This window comes from Phoenix dactylifera, chromosome 16, assembly GCF_009389715.1.
Source record: "Phoenix dactylifera cultivar Barhee BC4 chromosome 16, palm_55x_up_171113_PBpolish2nd_filt_p, whole genome shotgun sequence".
NCBI classification, from domain to species: Eukaryota; Viridiplantae; Streptophyta; class Magnoliopsida; order Arecales; family Arecaceae; genus Phoenix; species Phoenix dactylifera.
In genome coordinates this window covers 1,723,023-1,743,970 of record NC_052407.1, presented here as the reverse complement: position 1 = coordinate 1,743,970, position 20,948 = coordinate 1,723,023, and the positions used below count along the sequence as shown (strand labels likewise).

The window sequence follows — 20,948 nt, the reverse complement described above, 5'->3', positions numbered from 1 at the left end:
ATTGATGGGATCACGAAGGAGAGCCCACAGGAAATGCTTTCTCAGGACAAAATAAAGTGATGCTAGAAATGGAATGTGGAGTCCAGGTTTGCAAGCTCATGCATTAATGCATCACCCACATAAGATTCCTTCTGCATGAATCTAGGCCTACACAAGTGGTGAAGTCACACCAATTCCTATTTTATCCTGTCGAACCACCAGCTATTGATTGACTGAACCCACTTTAATGGATGGTGGATGGTCTAACATAGCAAACTTGGAGATCAAGAACAAGTAATGCGATGTTAGAAATCGAACGGTGAGGCCTACTTGCAAGTTCATGGATTGAACATAACTTGGACGTGTTCCCTCTATTCTTTTTTTTTTTTTTTTTACTTTAACGGGTTAATCATACAATGCGTGTACGAACACACCCAATAAAATCAGAAAATACAAGCTCACGAAGTGCTCGAGGCAACTCCTCCTCTCTTGACCACAGAGTACTTCTTGAATGGTTAGTCCCATAAGCAGCTACCCAGTCGGCAGCCCTGTTGGCCTCTTCCAGACTATTCATTGCAACATTTATTTTGTTGTATTATAGGCATTATTACATCATCAATTAGGTGTGTCAAATTTTCTTTAGTTTACCTTGAATTTGTTGTCTTGAAATAGATAATGTTATTTTATTTCTTCTAGATTTGGAACCTTCTTGATGATGGTTGGCTAGCTGACTTTTATGACCCATACCTAATGCCGGGCAAGATAGGTTGGACTGGATTGTTTTGTCTAATTTAAATTGCATATAAGACCGATTCTTTCAAACAAGATCAAGACCTATTTTATATCAAGTATCGTATGTCATACGTATTGTTTATGACATATGAAGTCATGGCTCTACCTGCCATAGCCATTCTATGATATAAAATAGGTGCAAAGGTGCAACCTACACTTCCTTTATTAATTTTCATATAAAGAACTTGCTACAAAAGCATGTAAACAAGTTGCATGATGCATGCTTAGCCATATCCGATCAAGAGTTCGCCAACCCCACCCTATTATCACGAATGGCGACGGCTACAGCAAAAAAAGAAGACTCTTAAACCGTTGAATTGTTAGAAAGAAACAGTCATCTATTTTTAAGGGGTTGTGTATTTGCTAGATGCTCTCCTTTTAATATCCTATATCCATTTACAGTTATTTTAAGAGTTTGCTCAGTCTTTTGCAAGGATTGATTCATGGAAATTAACAAGATTCTAGAATTGGGTTCGTGCCCATCAGCACCTAATATAGATTCAAGGCCTTAGGCTAATGAGCTGAAAAGATTGGTACTGATGAAATGCTAGGGCAAAAAAGCTAATTCTTATTTCTTCTAATTGGAGTACCCAAGCCATTGTTATTCCTTGACCATGGTGTCAATAGCAGAGAATAAACGTAATCTGGCATGCTGACTACAACAGATCTAAATTTTTGATTTTTTTTTTTGCATGACTAAAAATTCAAATTTGCATGAATACATTCTTAAAATTTATATTTATTTCTGTACCCTCATAAAATACTATTTTGGCACAAATGCCATTAATATAATGGATCTTCTAACACCGTTAATAAAAATTATATTTATTTTAATTAAAAATAAAATAAAATTTTAAAATTATATTTTTGCCCTCCATCGCGATCATCTTATAAATGTTTCTTTTTGCACATCTACCCACTAAGAATATATTTGAGTCATTTTAATTTATAATCGTTAATTTTTTAAAGGCGTTAGATGGCATGGGTATATATACAAAAATAAAAATAAAAAAAGTAAAATAACAAATCAAGTGTTTTATGAGGATATGCATGTAAATATCAATTTTGAAAGGATATTAATGTAAAATTTAATATTTTAACCGAGATCATGTGAAATCCATATTCCTCCAAATGCCGATATAGCAGTCAACCCAAACGATGAATAAAGCGGGAAAAGCAGTAGGCGGAAGCAGCCCCCCGGAGCCGTTGGTCCACCATCAGCACAACATAAAAGACTCGGCATCCATTAAAAAAAAACCATAGAAGACTCGGTAACTTGCCACGAAATTCTTCCATCATTAAACATTAAATTAGTACTACATCTTCCATTCGACGACGTTACAAGCCAAATACAAGACATAAGACGGGACCCACCCAAACGATCTAGGTTCTCTACCCAACGAGCCAATCAGAAGCGGCCACGTCATCAGACAGCGATATGAGCGTATCTTGGGGCAAACAGCCAAGCCTGGTTCCGTCGAGGCTAGCTGAGAACATCACGTTGGACAATGCAAAGAAGAAGAAGACGTATAACGACCAACAAGCGGGCCTTCTCACACGTAATCCCTTCTCTTTGTTTGCCCTTCTATGAACGCTCTCTCTCTCTAACTCATACCTTGGCCTTTTCCCTCCCTCCTCTCTCTCTTAGAGGAGAAGGCGAAGGAAGGAGACTTTCCCTCGTCTTTATAAATTCTTTCGAGCTGGCTTTCTTTCGTTTCAAAGATCGCTCTTGTATATTTTTCTTCTCGCGCTCTTGGGGTCGAAGGAGAGGGAGATGAATCCGGCGCCGGTGATCGTGCCGTTGGTGGCCATGGCTGTGATTGTAGCCCACCTGGCCGTATTCTCGGCGGCTGCCGGCGGGAGGTTCCCGGCGACGCTGACGCTGGAGAGGGCCGTGCCGGTGCGGGGGGTCGGGTTGGAGCACCTCAAGGCCCGGGACCGGTTCCGTCATGGACGGATGCTGCTGGGGTCCTCCTCGCCGTCGCCGGCCCCCTCATCCGGTGTCGTGGATTTCACCGTCGAGGGCTCCGCGGATCCGTTCACCGTTGGGTATCTTTCTGGCATCCCTCGTCTCTTTTCTCTTTTCTTTTGTTCGCTCTTTTCCGTCTTTCGGTTTCTTGGGGACTGTAATTGATGAGAAGATGGATAGGCTTCCCCGTTTCTTCTTCCTTCCTTTCTATTTTCTCTCAATATGATGCTTTTAGGCTGGTTGCGAACTCTTTGTTTCTTGTCTTTGGAAATTTTGGATTTTTTTTCTGTGACATGTATGTTTCAAGGCAATTCATCTTTAACTATTCCAAGGTATGGTATAATGGAAAGCCGGTTTTTTCTTTGGTAAAGTTTGCTTATTTATTTAAATCTCGGTTTTCGTGGGCTGGTTGTGTCTCGTTTTAGCTTCTTTAATGATTCTTTTGTTCTAATTCTGCTTCGTCTTCAAGAAAGACTAGATTTTTCAGGTTCTTGTAATGCGTTTGTCTTGACTTTTGATCTTTTCTGGGTTGAATTCTCCTGATTTTGGGTTTTAATTTCTAGGCTTTACTATACCCCTGTGACATTGGGGAACCCTCCAAAAGAATTCTATGTTCAGATTGATACAGGCAGCGATGTCTTATGGGTGACTTGCAGTCCTTGTAATGGATGCCCGACTTCTAGTGGACTCAATGTAAGGCATTCATTCCTTCTTCTTCTCCTCTAACTAATGAGAGGGTATTGATCCGATTACCATCAATCTACAGAAAATCATAAATGCTTTTAAGTTCTGGACTCCATGCAAGCGTTGATTTTTAGATGTTTATACTACTTCCTTGAGCTTCATGCGAATACATAATTCTATAAGCTGCCATTTGCATCCTTCGCAGATCCAGCTGGATTTCTTCAACCCTGATAATTCGTCCACTGCATCGCGAATCGCTTGCTCGGATGATAGGTGCACCTCTGCCATCCAAAGTGGAGAGGCAGTCTGCTCTAATTCCAGTTCTCAGAACTCACTGTGCAGTTACTCTTTTCAGTATGGTGATGGAAGCAGCACTTCTGGATACTATGTATCCGACACGCTACACTTTGGCACTAGAAATGGGAATGACCAGACTGCAAACTCTTCGGCCACCATTGTTTTTGGGTAAAAGTGCTCATGATGGATCTTTAACAACATTGGATTTTTTTTTTTTAAATGTTAGTTTCATCTGATAGTTGACAGAAAATGATGGATAATTGACTACTTATTCTAACAAATACAGATTATGGAAGTCATATAACCCAGACAGGATAGGTATCCACAGAAATTGAAAAACAGAATTACCTTCTACATTTGTTTTATGCACCCTAGATTGCAGGGCATTCGTCGGAGGAAAAACTGCTTTTAATTCTTCCCTTTTATTGTTTATTTCAATATGTCATGAATCAGACAGAGACAAATGTTGAGGACAAAGACAAATGTATCAACATCTAGCTAGAAGTATGAAACCCAAAAATGGTGATTTTCACAAGCCAATTTGCTGAAATATCAATAGAGCTAATTGCCATTTCTTTTTTAATTCGTTCTATCATTGTCCTGTGACTGCTGAGTTCAAACTCAAGCAATGCCAGTCCCTGAGTTAGGACCTAAGAGTAGGAAGCCAATTCAATATCTTCCCCACTATAAATTTGTATGTTTTGGATAGTGGATATATTATTTCCATGAACTAGATGATATAGAATAGTTTATCCATGACCTAAGTTATATTCCATATCATCGACTCTGAAAGATTGGTCAAAAATACTTACATTGAATGTTTTGCCAACATGCTGCATTAATGCGCACCTGGCATATAGGTCGGACATGCGCATCAAATAAACATTACTTTTTTCCTTTCTTGTTAAGCTTTCAAATGAGCAGATAATGAAGGATGTAATTTGCTTGGATTTACTTATTTCTTTTGAATTATCTCTAAAACAGATGTAGCACCTCAGAGTCTGGAGATCTGACCAAGTCGGACAGGGCTGTTGATGGGATTTTTGGGTTTGGACGACAAGATATGTCCGTCATTTCGCAGCTGTCCTCTCAAGGTGTGACTCCCAAAGTCTTTTCCCATTGTCTGAAAGGATCAGAAAGTGGTGGAGGCATATTGGTTCTTGGGGAGATTGTAGAACCGGGTATTGTCTATACCCCACTTGTTCAATCACAGTAAGTGCTCTTTTTTGAAATGTTTATTGCTAATGCTATTGACTTTGTAATTCTTTTCAATGTTATGATTGCTTATCTGTGGATACACATATCTATATTGCCTTATCTACAGACTTTCTTTGTCACGGTTGTTCCTGTTAACTTTTTGAGGTTTGTTTTGCTCCAAAAAATTATCAGCGGCATGGCCTGCCTTTTTTAGGCTTTATTCATTATCATTGGAGAACTTTTTTTTTAAAAAAAAACAAAAATGCAAGTGGGCACATGCAATGCACATCTAAGGAAGTATAATTAATAAACTAAAACATTACAAAACTGAATAAAAAAATAAAAAAAATTAATTTAGAAAATAGAACATAAGAAGTTACTTAAGATAAACTACAAAATGTGTAACATAAAACATAGTAAAAAGCAAAAGAAAAAATTAGCCAAAAGTCCACAATAAATGATAGCAAGAAGGATATTTGGTGGATTGATGTGGTCTTGTACTTAGTTGATATATTTGGACTTAGTTAGTTACATACATTGCTAAATATACCACCATTTGGCACACTTATCTTTCTTGTTTCTTTCAAAGAAAGAGAGGTAGAAAATCAAGAGGTAGTGTGTGTTCGCATGTCTGAGCATGTGCAAAGCATGTGCCTAGGTGAGTGTTTTTCCAAATCCGAAGTCAAGGTTTAAATATCCCTGTATAGGGACATCTTGTTCTTGCATCAGTATGGTAGGTATTGTGGTATGCCCCCATATGAACTCATAGTTTGTCAATATAGTATGACATGCCACCTAAGGTTCGATGTCTCGGTACAGGATCCCGTGCCGGTATCATTCTATTATAGTGTCGGTATGGTATGAGACGACGAGGCACACCGAGTATCGGTACGATACAAGACTCGTACGGTTTTGGTATCGGTATGGTACGGTATGCCTGGTACGGAAAACCTTGATGCCACCTATTGCAGTATGGGGCAATACGTATTCTAGTATAATTGGTTTTCAAACTTTTGCCCAAGGGATGGTGACATAGATGTTACTAGAGACATCTTATCATAAAGTAAAGGGAAAGAATTAGGTGAAGCAGTTGAAGATAAAATCGATGCTGAAGTTCAGATCTATCTCATGTGTTATCTTAGCTTTTTTGTAATTATTTCTATTAGTCATGTCTATTTCGAAAAAGTTGTATCCTCTTTTACCTTAAAGAGGAATCCGATTGTGTAAGGGTGGACTTCACCAGTATAAATAGTAGCTTTGTAACTCAATTTTATAATTAATTAATGAAGGAAAAGAGGACCTAGATCCTACTTTTACCACTTTTCAAGGAAAAAAACAAAAAGATTTGTCGGAGAGAAGGAGAGCTAGAGATGATTGGGCAGTCGTATATGGAGAAAGGAGTGAAAGGAATGGCCCATCTTTTATCCCAAACCTAAAAGGCAGTGAAACACCAACTAATAATGCTAATAAAGATATTTGAATGGTGAAGAGAGGGAAAAAAAGAATAACATGCATCAGAGAAATATATAATAATATCAAAAGGAGAGAGGTGCAAGCCTAGTTGGCTTATGGCAGTTGAAGAATTCAATGTGAGAAAAATTTTAGGAATGGAGAAATTGGTTTTTTCAGGATATTACATGGGACAATTAGTTCAACATACAAGAGTGCCTTATTATCTCATCCTTTTTCTTTGCTTGCTTTTGTCTCATCTTGAAATCAAGCAAGGAAGCAAAAAGGAAAAACATGGGTGATTTAATAGACAAATTATTCCTAGAATATATCAAAAAATTCAAAACCATCTCTCTTTTAACCAATATATAAATATCGTTCTCTTTATGTTTTCTGCTGGTCTGAACCTTGGTTCACCGAACCTTTCTACAATAATAAATTCATGTATTGTATCACATAAAAGTTTAGTGTTTCAGTGGCATATGAGCAGCATATTATCAGGTATAACCTAGTAGTTTTCTGCCTGATATAGCTTATTCTCTTATCTATGATAATATCTCTCTCAATCTGAGTACTAGGCTAAACCTGACATGGACTTGCAGCCATTATGCACAATTCCAAATTTTCTTCATCATACTCATAGATCTAGAGTTACAACTATATGAGTGTTAGAATCCGACATTGTTAAGAGGTTATAGATCCAAAAAACCTTAATCGATGGGATTTGAGATGTGGATATTATTATATATAATGATGATTTTACATACATTTTAAAGAATATTAAAGTTATGATATTGAAGGTCTTGCACTACCTGGTAATAATTTATGGTGCGAGCTCTCATTCCTTTAAAGAGGAAAACATGAGCCATATTTTTAGCCATTAACCTGCTTTAAGTTTTGATTATTAAGTAGACATTGGAGCTGACTGATTGGTTGCTTATAGCCAGACAGTTTTGCTAAAACCTTTGAGATGATATGTCTGAACGTAGTTGCTGTCTTATTCTTTCCTTCTTGGACTGGTTAAGAAAGGTGACCATTCTTAAACCAAAAATTTAATTGGTTGAGATTGCCTATTTCTAAGGGAGAGGAATACAAATCAGGACTCGCGACCATTTTGATGATGAGAATTTCGTGATGCTTTTTAACCCTGGGTTTGTGAAGGACATGCAAGTTTTTGCCTACATGCCTCTATTTTGTACAAGTGCATATTCACATGTACTGGTGCATGATTTTTCAGGCAGTTCCTTTTAGAATCCATTTGACCATTTTTCAATTTCTATAACTGGAGACAAACCTTTGACCTATGTTCTTGGATGACTTTTCAGGCAAATTTTATACCATGTCTGTCTCTATGCAGATGATAACTGCTTTCCCTTCCCTCTTTTTCATTTTCCAGGCCTCATTACAACTTGAATCTTGAGAGCATTGCTGTCAATGGCCAAACTGTATCTATTAATTCCTCTGTGTTTACAACATCAAGTACACAAGGAACCATTGTTGATTCAGGCACCACACTGGCTTACCTTGCAGAAGACGCTTATGATCCCTTTGTCAATGCAGTGAGTTTAATTTCTAATTTTTTAGCTTTATTATTTGTTTTGGAATGCTGACTACTATTATTGGGAGTGAATTCAGCTTTTGCAGTACTAATTCTTAGGAACTATCAGTTTCTTGTGCGGTTGGATTTCCATTTCCACATATCTGAGTTTCCTGATGCAACATATTTCAGTTTAACATATTTCATTAAACTAGAAAAGTATTGTTTCTAAGTTGTGATAGATTGGCAACCCTTAGCATTAATTGTTTCTGATGCAATGATGCCAACAAATTTTTCGATGTTTTGAACTCTTTTTTGAAGATTGAGCATTAGAATCTTCTCCTGCCTATGCTTTGTTTGGCCAGTATTTATCTTTGATATTTTCTTTGAAACTTATCTGTCCAATTTCAACCTTGTTTTTTAAGGATAAAGCCTTTCTTTTTGTAGACCTTTTACAATTTCTTATCATCTACAGCTAGCAGCACAGATTGAATGATCTCAACCAGTTCATCAATGCTCTACAGTTTATTACTTCAGTCCCTGAGTTTCCTTTGACATGTTAATTTCCGGGTTTACTGCTTAATATTTTTTTCTGTGCTTAGATTCATTGTAAAATGAATATGAAAGATATGTACTTACGTTGTGGGTCAGCCTTGCGATCTTTTTCCCCCTTTATTCCCCCTTTATTCCCAATTATGCCTCTTAACCCCCTTTTTTTTTTTTTGCAGATAGTTGCTTCCCTGTCATCATCAGTACAATCCGTTGCTGCAAAAGGAAACGAATGTTTTGTTACATCTAGCAGGTTTTATTTCTTCTACCGCACAAGAAATCAGCAGTTTGAATATTTTAATTGTTCTACTAGTTGTTGAATATTTTATCATCCTAATACATCTCTGATTTAATGACAGTGTTAATGAATCATTTCCTTCTGTTACACTAAATTTTTCGGGTGGTGCATCCATGTCATTAAAGCCTCAGGACTATCTTCTGCAGCAGGGTTCCGTTGTAAGTTTCTTGACATTCTTCGTTAGACTAGCTACTTCTTAGCAATGGCATGATTATATTGTACATAGGCTGTCAAGTAACTGTTATTTCTCCATGTACAGGACAATTCTATTATATGGTGTATTGGTTGGCAAAAAAACCAGGGTCAAGGAATCACAATATTAGGAGGTATGTGGATTAGACCTTTTCATCAGGTTTTTTTCTTGTGAGGACATACTGGTGACATAAATTTATATATTGTGTTATTGTTCATACATAAATCTTCCCCTTCATTTTCCTTCTTCTCCTTTCTTTCTTTCTTTCTTTTCTTTTTTCCGGGTACATGCAAATACGTATAAGTTGACATATTGTCAATTTTATATTTTAGGAATAAATTAATTATCTTAAAGTCCTTACGAACAGCCTTTAGTGAAATGCACCATGTTTGACCTTCCATCCTCAACATTATATGTTCCTTCCAGTTACTGTTTTAAGCTTCTGCTAAGTTGTGATTTTCTTTTTCAGCATCAAGTAAAATTTAAGAAAGAAATTTTATAGAACTTCACTTTTTGTAAATAAGTGATGCCATAGACTACACAATCAATCTATTTGGCCGTAATTGGGTTTATTCCAAGTGCTGATTGAACAAAGCTTAAGGAGGGGGGGGGGGGGGGGGGGATAAGATTCTTATCTTGATGAGTGTTAAATATTTTTTGATTTTTAGGTTTCTGAGACTATAAAATCTGTTTTTATTTTATCTGAACAAAAATCAATATTTCTAGCATTCAGTATTTAGGGAAAATAGATTTTGGAATTTTAGTAGCACTCTTTCAGACGTAACCAGACTTGGTACACGACTTCTTTATCATTTTGATAGCAACTTCTGCTAAAGTTGAAGCCATTTGATAGGTGCAGGATAATGCTTCTTTGTCCTTCTTTCGATTTGTTATCAGGATCTCTTTCTGCACTTGAGGGAGCATCTCAAACTCCCGATTATTGTACCAAAAAAAAAAAAAAAAAACTCCCGATTATCGGCCACCTTAGTGTAGCCATACTCGATTACTTCCATCAACTCATTGGATACGAAGAATCATTCCATCAAACTTTGGCAATTGCAATGGAATCCACCAGTCTATGATCCATGCCATCTTTTATCTGACCGAGCGAAGAGTTGCTTACTTGATGCTGTCGTTTACTCTGCTGTTACCAGATGCTTGAAAACATGGACATGGAGAAGAGGGAGGAGAATGGAGAAGGATCACAAAAAATATATTGTCTTATTAAAATTTACAATACAATGCCAAACTCATTACTTATATAAGACAATACTCACAACTATTCACTCTTTCCCACTTAAACACTACCACTACCAGCCGTGCGCCTCTCCATCTTTAACTATAATATTTCACCAGCTTGTCCATCATTAATTTCCAGTACTAGCTTCTAAGACCCATAACGTATTCAAACAAACCCACTGAGATTCTACTAATATCTCAAATGTGAGCATCAACAGAACTGACCCTTCAAATCCTCTAAATATTATCGTATGCAGATAGTAGACTCCATAAGCCATTACATAAAAAACTAGTAACATCCAGAAGACTTAGACACAAACCCAAATAATTCATGGAAGTATGGATTACGCCGGAGATAGAGAACTGAGTCATGTTTCGTAGTTGTCCAAAAAGCTTATGAATGGGGCATTTCAAATTTATGATCTGTTGATATTAAGAGGATAGTTAGACGCTTGGTGCGCATCCAAGTATCATTGTTACCAATAATCTTTTATTGTATTCAGCTATTTCATGCAGCATTTAGCTTGTTATTGTTACCAATAACATTAAGTTTTTCACAATAATGTTTTTGTTTCATAGTACAATATGCTATTTTATTGTATACTGATGCTTTTTTGACAATTACTGTTCCCTTCTTTGCAGACCTTGTTCTAAAAGATAAGATATTTGTTTACGATTTAGCTAATGAGCGGATAGGCTGGGTAAATTATGATTGTGAGTGCTACTATCGCATAAATCCTTTTGTTTTTTGTTTTTTTTTTTGCCCACTCCTGTTTAAAGAATATCAACCTCGTCCATTGTTTTCCTTGGTGCTCAGGTTCTCTTGGGGTGAATGTTACTACATCTGTTAAGAATGAGTACGTCAACAGTAGCAGTCAGCCGGACGCGAGTGGTTCATCAACCACTGCAGCATTTTGGAAGCAGCAGCCAGCTGACATTGCAGTATTCGTCATGTATTTTTTTATTCTTGCCATCTTACATCGATAGAAGAACATATGGGGATTGTAATTCCATTATTTATTCATGTATTTAGAACTTGATTCGTTAGTCATATAGATGTCAATTGATAGAGCCTTCTTACTGTAGGTTGTTGCCCATTGCATATATATATATATATATATATATATATATGATGAGATACAGCTTTTCCCCTTCTTTTCTAGTTGTTTTTTATTTGAAATTTTTAATTTTAGGCCGAAAAAATGCTGAAGTAACACAAATCTCAATTTCGGTGCTACCTTAAACACTTCTTTAAGGCCAAGTCGGATCATTCCCTTGTGGGTGGGTAAGGCTTATCCAAATTCTCTGGAAATTTTTCCAAAAAACCTCCTCCAGTGATAGTAAGATTTTGCAAAATTGCCCACGTCCAAGCCAATAGAGCATTATGTACCTATCTCTCCATCAAGCATTTAGACTGCGCTTAGTTTGGGTTCCTTGGAACCGGAAAAGTTATGTCACAAATTATTCTCATTTTTGTTTGGCTTTAATTTTTGATTAAGAATATTTTTTCTTAAAAAAAAAACAAAGCAAGGAAGGATGGAGAGAGAGAGGCATGATTGATGGTTTTGCTACGAACAGTTTACATAACTCCTTTTTGGAATAGTTATGTCCGCCATAAACAACTTAGACGAGAATAATTTGTTTGTTATATACTTTTTTTTCGTCTAAAATTATTTGGCAGGCATATAGCTTGGCATAAGACTTATTTTTTCCTGCTTTGTTTCCGAAACAAATATTTTCATACTATGCATTTAAAAATGTTAATCTGACCATGAAGTGAAACATCATCATATTCTCCCTTTTTGTTAAATTAAACTGGACTGCTAAGGTTGGTTTAGTTTATTTTTTTTGAAATTATTACAGCCACTGTGAAGCCCACAGACAAATATCAGGCCTTCTTTCCCATGAGCCCAGCTTGGATATTCTGCTAGGCCTATTGCTTTCTATTCTAGCACCAGGCCTTAGCTTTAATGGGTCCTTCATCCTGTCTCCAGGCCTTCTTTCCCACCATGAGCCCAGTTTGTATGCGATAGCTCGGAAGCCTGTGATAACCATGGGAACGGACTTATTACTAATATTAGGACTCTGCAAGGGTTAATATATAATAAACTAAATCGTAAATCTGGGCCTGGTTCGAACTTGAGATATTAGTTTCCACGTACTAATCCTATTTTAGTTAGGGGTTTGTTTGTAATAGCATAAAATGTTAGGCTTGAACTAGTCTCAGCTGCAGAGGAAGTGACGAACTACTGCAAACATATTATGTTTTGTTAGGGTGTTATTTCTAATAATTCAAGTCTTATTGTTGAGATCTAACGCCAAAAAAAAAAAAAAAATCTGCATTTTGGTTTTATGCTTACTAGGATCAAAATATGTCAGATTTAGTTGCGATGGGATCTGCTGTGTTAGTGCTGATATGATTGCACCCAATATACAAGCAAAATATGCAAGCAACTCCTTTTATAAATATTCTTTCATTAATGAAGGACAGGTGGCATCTCTGCCTCCTTTTTTCATTAAAAAAAATCTCAGGTTTAGTTATGGTCTAAGATGTTTTACAGTGTAAGTGCCATCCTGCCCTCAATGCAAGCAATTCTAAATCCAATACTTAGCTGGCTGATGTCCTACAGTCTTAACACCAATTTGTGATGCTTGGATCCTCATCTCCAATCAGATGCACCATTGCATTTCTGAAAGCAAATAACAGATGGTAGGCAGCAAGGAGGCCATAATTTTGATGTCAATCTCCACCCTACATCAACCTTTGCAATGCGACCAAGCAACAGTCCTAGCGAGCACTAATAGGACCCAAACGACCCCATAAATTAGACACAGTCACGATCGTAGGGGCCATACTATGACGGTATGACCCGAAACCATACCTTTATGTTATCAAAATCAGTTCCATCACACCTTGTGTATTTTAATTGGAACAACACACCTCGTTTGTGGCATTTATATTCAAAGCCTGCTTCCAAAGTTTGGGGCAACTGCAACTTTATATTATGACACTATGATTCCCAATTTCCTTTTGACAAAGTTTGAACATAATGTGGTCGGAAAGGAACCCCAGTTTCTAGAATAGAGAAAAGCTTTCACCACTTTCTTAGAAGAAAAGAGAAATAGCTCTCACCGCTGCCTTCTTGTTCAAAAAGTTCAATGAAACTCATGCTTATGTCCAGCTTAGTGGCCCTCTTTTCTCTTTCGCTCCAGTAGTTCGGATCCCAGGCCATGATGAAACTCCCTTTCGGGACCTAACATTAACACTGTGTGGTGTGGGCCTCAGATTCTGCTGTGGTCCAACCTTAGCAATGACTCGTCCAAGTTGGCCGCAAAGGTGACAAGAAAATCTGACCATTTATATGGTAGGTCAACACCATGGGGGAACATTTTTTTAATCCTCATGACATGGTTATAATATCTTATTTATTTATTTATTAAGCTCAAGGAGCATCCGAAGGGGAAAAGGATATAGGGTGCATTATTGTTCAAGTAGGTAGGTGAAAAGATAGGAAGAAAGTTGAGAAAGTTTCAGTCCTTTGATTCAATCATTTAATTTTTGCCTAACCCACTCGCAAGATTGGAGCCTTGTCCCCACGTAGAACAATGGATTCCAATGTATCAGGAGAATATTAAATTAAAATAGAAGTAGGTATGGCTGCTGTAGTTTGTGGCTGTTGGTATGTGAGGTGGGTGGAAAGAAGAGCCTCGGAGATACTTTTTTTTTTTAATTTGGGAGAAAAATCAAATTTCCCCATCCATTTTGGTTTCATTAGCTCTTTCAGAAAAACTCTATTAATTTAAGATTTATTGCTGACTGCAAATTATTAAAGACGACGTCTAAGAGTTTTTTTTTATTAGTTTTCTTCCTAGAACAAAAATTGATATTTTTTTATGGGAGCTAGAATGGCATTATACCTAGTTATCTATCTATATATGCACATACATACATACATATATACACACACATATATATATATACACACACATATATATCTACACACATATATACGTGCGTGCATATATAGTGGCCACTTCCACTTCCACCCCCTTTCTCTCTTTCATTTTCCTCCACTCTTACTTTCCATCAACTCTTCACTCAACCATACTGATTCTCTTCAGAGTACGGTCTTTACCATGAAAGTCTCTCTCTCTCTCTCTCTCTCTCTCTCTCTCTCTCTCTCTCTCTCTCTCTCTATATATATATATATATATATATATATATATATATATATATATATATATATATATATATGTGTGTGTGTGTGTGTGTGTGTGTGTGTGTGTGTGTGTGTGTAGCATAGATGATGCGGTTGCAAAAGCAAGTGATTCATGTAACTCAATTTACAATTTTTTTTGTTAGGTGTAATTGGCTTATAAAATTCCAAGACAACGTAACTAAAATATCAAATTTTCTAGCCTTGGTCCCTGCAACCGGTGGGTTTGGCCCTTGGACAAGATCCTGCAACTACAAGAGTTTAATAAGCTCAGTTACTTGATACTTGCTCGATTACATAAAATTCAATGGAGGAAGTCACATAAATCGATGCTAACAATTAATGCGCTCCTTTACATGGATCTAAACAGGCTTTTGAATATTAAAATAAGAGTGATAATATGCTGCACATGTAAGTAAGTTATCCCCCAAGTAGCAACCAGGCGGGTACCAGTTCTAGGTGTCTACAGGCCAAAATTTCTCCAAACCAGTTCACGCAAGTTCTAGCTTTAGGCCGGAAAAGCTGATTCTTGAAAGAAATTTTCTGGATCAATTCCTGCAGGCATGCAAACTTATTTTACTCTTAGGATTGTCCATTGGAACGAGCAGATACAAGGCAGCGTCCGCGCCACAAAGACTTGCTTAATTAGTAGTCAAGTGGAGCTTAAGATCGGAGCATGAAGTATCTTTCAATTGAAGCCCAAGAAAATCATCCATTGCTTCGTGACATCTGGACAATGACGAGCAATGGAGGGGCCTTTCAGACCAAATATGTATTTCGTGAAGCTAATAGGGCTGCGGATTGGGTGGCCGCCTATGTAGCTATTCATGCGGGTGGTACCCTGTGGGTTGGAGATTAGGAGTTGCCCCAGGCATTCCGAAATATTCTATTTTCTGATTTTAGTGGATGTATTCGTACTCGTTAGGTATTTACTTGTCCTAGCAAAAAAAAAAAACCTCAAGAAATAGCTCGCCCAGTCATGTTTAGTTGGATAAAGCTCATGAATGTAATAGTAATCTATCGTTTATTTTCTATATAAAAATTTTCATTTTATTTGAAGTCAACTCTGTATAAATTTTATAACAAGGGTCTCAATTAACAACTATGACCATGTCTCTTATATCTGTTTACTGGAGAACGTACCTTGGTTTTCATAATAAAATGGCTAAGAAACATGTGCAGACTAGATTAACTTTGAATATTTTTCTTCATAATTAGTCAAAATACAAGGGTATCTTAAAGCCCCTGCATGCATGGTTATTGGTCTAACAGTTGAAATCTCCACTAATAAGGAATTGTGTGAAGTGATTGGCAGAGCTTCTTAACAGGCCAAACGTGAAGAGTTCGTGGGTAACGAACGAATCAATGATCACTAATAACTGCTCGAAAACATAAACATCACCAACTGGACCTCGAGCTTAAAATAATAATTAAGCCAAGTTGAAGCTGATCTAGTTGAATTTTGAGATGATGTCATGATTTAGCAATGGCATACTGGTCAAACCCTCCTCTACGTGGAGGCCATTTCAAGTTCAAATATGGAAGATGCTCTCTGAAGTATTTGAATTTCGATAATTTCGTCGCATGGATCTTATGCACAAAGAGAGAGAGAGAGAGAGAGAGAGATCAAAAACCGAACCGAGGCAGGCATCGATCATTTAGTCTAGGCAAAGTTGCATTATTGGAATTATCTTAACATCGATCAGTTTTAGTTTATAGAACAGCCTAACTAATCGATCATGAAGTCAAATATATATGAGAGTTTCGTGCAGGACATTTGTTGCACTGCAAAGAGATTTTTAGCCAAGACCTTATCTTCTATATATGAAAGCGAAACGGAACTATTTAGGTCATCAAGTAATCGGAATGGCAATAACATTTGGATGGGGGTTGAATTGGAATCCCAGTTCCCATAAATCACACTCAACTATGAATTTGCAGCAAGATCATGAGGACACTTCACCAAGATATTGGATCCAATTCCCAACCTATCTGCGACATATTGATAAGTTATCATGATCGATGAAAATAAACCAAAGGTTCTGATTCCTTTTTTGGTTTATCCTGCTCCTCTGGTGATCCATGGATTTGTATGTTTCCTTCATTCTCCTAATGAAGCAAGTAGAGCTTGCCTCCTGAAAAAGGGAAGACTATGTATACAACTTAGTACATGCCAAGCAAATTGCCGGGTGATTGAAGATGAAGACAAGCAATAATATTTGATGTGGCAGCATGAGACAAACTCCATATGCTCCTTTAATCCTTCTTTTACTATTTATTTAATTATTTCTGCTTGTCATCACGGCCAGCTCGTGTCTTTCAGATGTGGCGTGTCAAATATGGACTTCAATTCAACATCCATGGTTGAATTTGGTTCATGATAGTTTAGCCAGTTGTAGTGACAAGTTAGAATACGTATTGAATGAGTTCTCTCTAAAGAAAAGTAGTTGCGTTTATCTTCTTCTGGATGTTCAGACTATTCTACTAGGAGTTATAAGCCTCTAGTTTCAATTTCCTTGGGTTTAGAAATTCTACAATGCCATATTTTGACTTCTATTCCTATGCTATGCCAGTGCCAACTTAGTGATTGCTTCAACAGAAACCTAATGCTGACATTTAACTTCATCTACTTGGATCGACAAATCAAGATGTGAAATGTGACATTAATACTTTGCTATCATCAAAGGAAAAAAGAAGGCAATATTTTGAAAGATGACTTGGGCAGATGATCAACTTTTTTTTTAATATATATTAAGAACAAGATGTTTACCATTAACAGTTAGTAATGTTGCATCGCAATCGATAGCATTGTAATTGGTGATACAGTCAAATCTCTATCTAGGAAGATTGAAGGGGAAAAAAATTGATCCTAGACAAATGATATCATCAAACAATGACATGTGACCACTTGAAAAAATATAGAATAGAATGACATTAAGGGAACATTTTGTCATGTCATAATACTGCTAAAGCATAATTCCACTTATTATTGCTCATTACATGAAGTAATCTTATCATAAAACGACATAGTTACAGCCCACAAACTAGTAATTGTCCTAGGAAATAGGAAGCAGTGGCATGATGATCCAAAAATTAACCATGACCTCATGGTGTGTGAGGAAGCAACATAAGATCTAATAAATCTATCTCCAAGTATCATATATTTTCAGGGATACACGAAAAATGAAGAAAATATATTACCAAAAATAAAGGCATATTTCCTTAAAAAACGTACGTATTCATATAAAGCAAAATAAAAGAAGGATGAGTATTAAATACAACATCAACTATTTATGATCTAGTGGATTCATATCCATGTATCTAGTATTGTTCCCTCTTGAGTTAGTCTACCGCTTGCGCACTGCATGTTAGGATGCAAAAAGAAAAAAAAAAGAACAAGAACAAGAATCAAATTTCATTTGTGATATAGATCAAAGGGTAGGATAGATAAAATGTAATATTTCTTGATCTAGAACTAAGAAAAGGAGGGAAAAGAGAGTGATCGCAAAGGGGCGTGCATTTCGGAGCATCTCCATATGAACATTTGGGATGCAATAGAATCATGTTGAGTAACTAATTACTCAACCAAAGGCAAATGGAACAAATCTCGCCCTTCTTAACGTGTTTATGGATACAACCAAAAAAATTAAAAAAAGCACATCTCGGAACACACACGGCAACTCCACCTCGTCCATCCAAAAATGTACCCTCGAGTGTACCCCCGATAATATCACATATCTCATGATTGTTTTTTTCTTGTGTACAATCGTCAAAAAAGTATTAATCACTCACCATCACTACTACTCCCATTGACCTCTGACCCCATGGTACGCATGCCAAACTGAGTTTGTGTTCTCACTTGCAGAACATACTGGTCTTAAACGACCATGGGTGAGAGATTATTTGATGTCAACCTCTAAAGGGACCTTCCTTCTTCAATCAAACAGCGCAAGCTTTCAAAGATTTCACACAAAGAAGGGTCCAAGCTGGCTAGCCATTTGGACGGAATAAAATTAAAGTAGAAAAGGCCACATAAAACGGTCAATGAGCACACGCCTTCCAAGGCACGAGGAGATCATATGCAATAAAGAATACAGGAATGATAAAAAAAATATATAATGGATCCATCATGTGATAAGAATTTTAATCTCTCTTATCTGTTACTTGACTTTTATGGCCGAGACATTAATAGATTAGATTGACTCATATGGATTCATTGAAACCAATAATTGGAGGCACGAGTACTTCTATTGACACGTATTGATCATAAACAAAAATTCTAGCTTTTCATAGGATATATAGTAAGGCAAATAGTTGGCGTGCTTCCACCGGTAGCTCAAAAATGATACTACCGTCCGTGACACTAAATTAAAAAAAAAATATCATTTAGACTGAATTCATCAGCTCGGCGGTGCAATACTAGTTTACCATTGAGTTGGTACACCTGGTTTGTTCAATAATTTTTCTGGGATTATCAATAAAGACCCTACGGAACCGGTTATTTTACTTTGAATTTTTATCATTCGGGAGATAGGTAAGTGACGTAGGATTTCCGAAATTAAAAGAGAATGGAATCAACTTACGGAAAAGTGCAATCTATGACTTATCCAAAAAGCAGAAAGGTCGCAGTGAGTGCTGTGGAGACAAGAAGAGAGAGAGAGAGGAGAGAGAGGAGAGAGGAGAGAGGAGAGAGGAGAGAGAGAGAGCCGCATCAATAACCGTGCGGTCTTTTGGGTATTTTCTCGAACGGGTGCTGGGAGTGAGAATGGCCGACAAGAAGGCTCAGGAGAGACAGGTTAGGAAGGCTGGTAGGTTCGAGGGGCTGGGGCATCTCCCTCCCCGGGCTGAGATGAAGGAGGCATCATGGGCGGCGGTGGCAAAGGGCACGGCGAAGCAGGGCAGCTGGACACGCCATCGGATATCTGATCGGGAGTTGGGAAATCTGCAGAACCGCTTTACTGAGGTTCTGGAGGTCCTCGAGGAGAGGCTGGAGATGACGAGGAAGGAATGGCAGACCACAACGGTGTTTATGCAGAGTGTAGGGCGGAAGGTCCCGGCCGACTGGGTAGTGAGGGAGTTGAGACGGGTGGGGAACATGGATTACAATGCAGAGGTCTTCACCATGGCAGATGACGTGCTGGCGGTCCGTTTTGCTTCCGAAAGGGATCGGGAGGCGATGTTGATGAGGGGTCCTTTCCTGGTGGCCGGTCAACTATTCACCATAGAACGCTGGAGGCCGAACTTCATCACGGGCTCCGGTGGTGCTGGTCGGGTAGTGGCATGGCTGCGTCTCCCGCGGCTGCCGCTGGACTTCTGGGCCAAGGAGACCATCCTACAAATCGCTGCGACGGCCGGAAAACCATTAGCCTTGGATGCAGCTACTGATCAGGGGACGAAACGAGGTTTCGCGAGGGTGAAGGTGGAGCTTGATATCAAAGTTCCTCTGAGGCCCGGAATCTTTATGAAAGGAGTAAAGGAAGGCATTGAGAGGAAGATCTGGCAGGGTTTTGTTTACGAAAACCTACCAGAATATTGCTACAGGTGTGGGCGCATCGGCCATGGGGAGGCGGCATGTGAGTTCTCCCCTCCGGTGACGGCTGGAAAGGATTTGGTGAATGACAGTTGTGCAAGGCGTACGGAGATAGGGAAGGAGCCTCGGGAAGAAGACGAGAAGCTGGTATATGGCCCATGGCTGTCTACGAACTGGATGAATGGTCCTAGGGATCCTCAAGGGGGAAGCCGGAAGCTGAAGCCGGGTGGGGCGAGCACGAGCTCTGCTTCTTTTCCGGTGCCCAATGCTTCAAACCTGGGCCATGGAGAAGGGGGATCGAGGTCGCCTCTCTCCTCGCCGGACCTGGAGGGTTGGCAAAAGCCAACCAAAGTAGCCCGGCGAAGATCGCCGGAGCTGATGAAGTCGGGATGCCCGATTGAAGGGGTGGCCGAGGGCTGAGTCAACCCGGAGGCCAAACCGAGTCCAACTGTGAATCAGCGAGGGGACTCGGCGGGGGCATCAGCTTTCTGGACCGATATCAGGCAGTGGGCCGGGCCCAAGCCCACTGAAAAGGGCCCGAAGTCCATCGAAGTCACAACTGGCCATGTCGGTTTCCGGCCCGGGGTCGACTCGGGGTTGCCTAGCTTCACCAAATCGGGCGTCCTCTCCCAGTGGAAGCGGGGTTGGAAAGGTCGGAAAAGATCGCTAGAGAAGTAGAAGTTTGCCACCACCCCTCTCGCCGGCGAACATAAGTGTGGCCGGGCAGGTGGAGGAGAGGAATGATCAGAGGCTTGGGAGGGGCAAGTCGCCCTGGAGGGGGCTGGCATGGGCAGCGTTGGTGGCGGCGGAGCTATTGGCGAGGGTGACCGGCGAGGAGGTGGCTGCCGATGCTGGGGGGACGGCGACGACTGGAGATCCTGTGGTTGTGGAGCCGGTTGGCTATGGGCAACCGCTACCCGATGGAGGGAAGGAGGCGTCCCAGGCGAGTTCGACAGGAGGAGGATTAGGGACAAACCTGGAAGTGGGTTCCTCCTCCTCTGGTTTGGTGTCAGGGTGT

The 20,948-nt window shown here is 38.9% G+C and overlaps 1 protein-coding gene across 1 annotated transcript; it reads left to right on the top strand.

Annotated features, from left to right (window-relative positions):
* The first annotated feature begins 2,370 nt into the window (after window positions 1-2,370).
* Window positions 2,371-11,268, top strand: LOC103710166 (aspartic proteinase 39-like). Its single transcript, XM_008795785.4, has 10 exons — window positions 2,371-2,820; window positions 3,304-3,433; window positions 3,630-3,889; window positions 4,706-4,933; window positions 7,764-7,926; window positions 8,633-8,706; window positions 8,813-8,909; window positions 9,011-9,077; window positions 10,826-10,897; window positions 11,001-11,268. Exons 1-10 carry the CDS (start codon window positions 2,546-2,548, stop codon window positions 11,168-11,170), a joined length of 1,536 nt encoding a protein of 511 aa, XP_008794007.2. The 5' UTR covers window positions 2,371-2,545; the 3' UTR covers window positions 11,171-11,268.
* The last annotated feature ends 9,680 nt before the right edge of the window (window positions 11,269-20,948 follow it).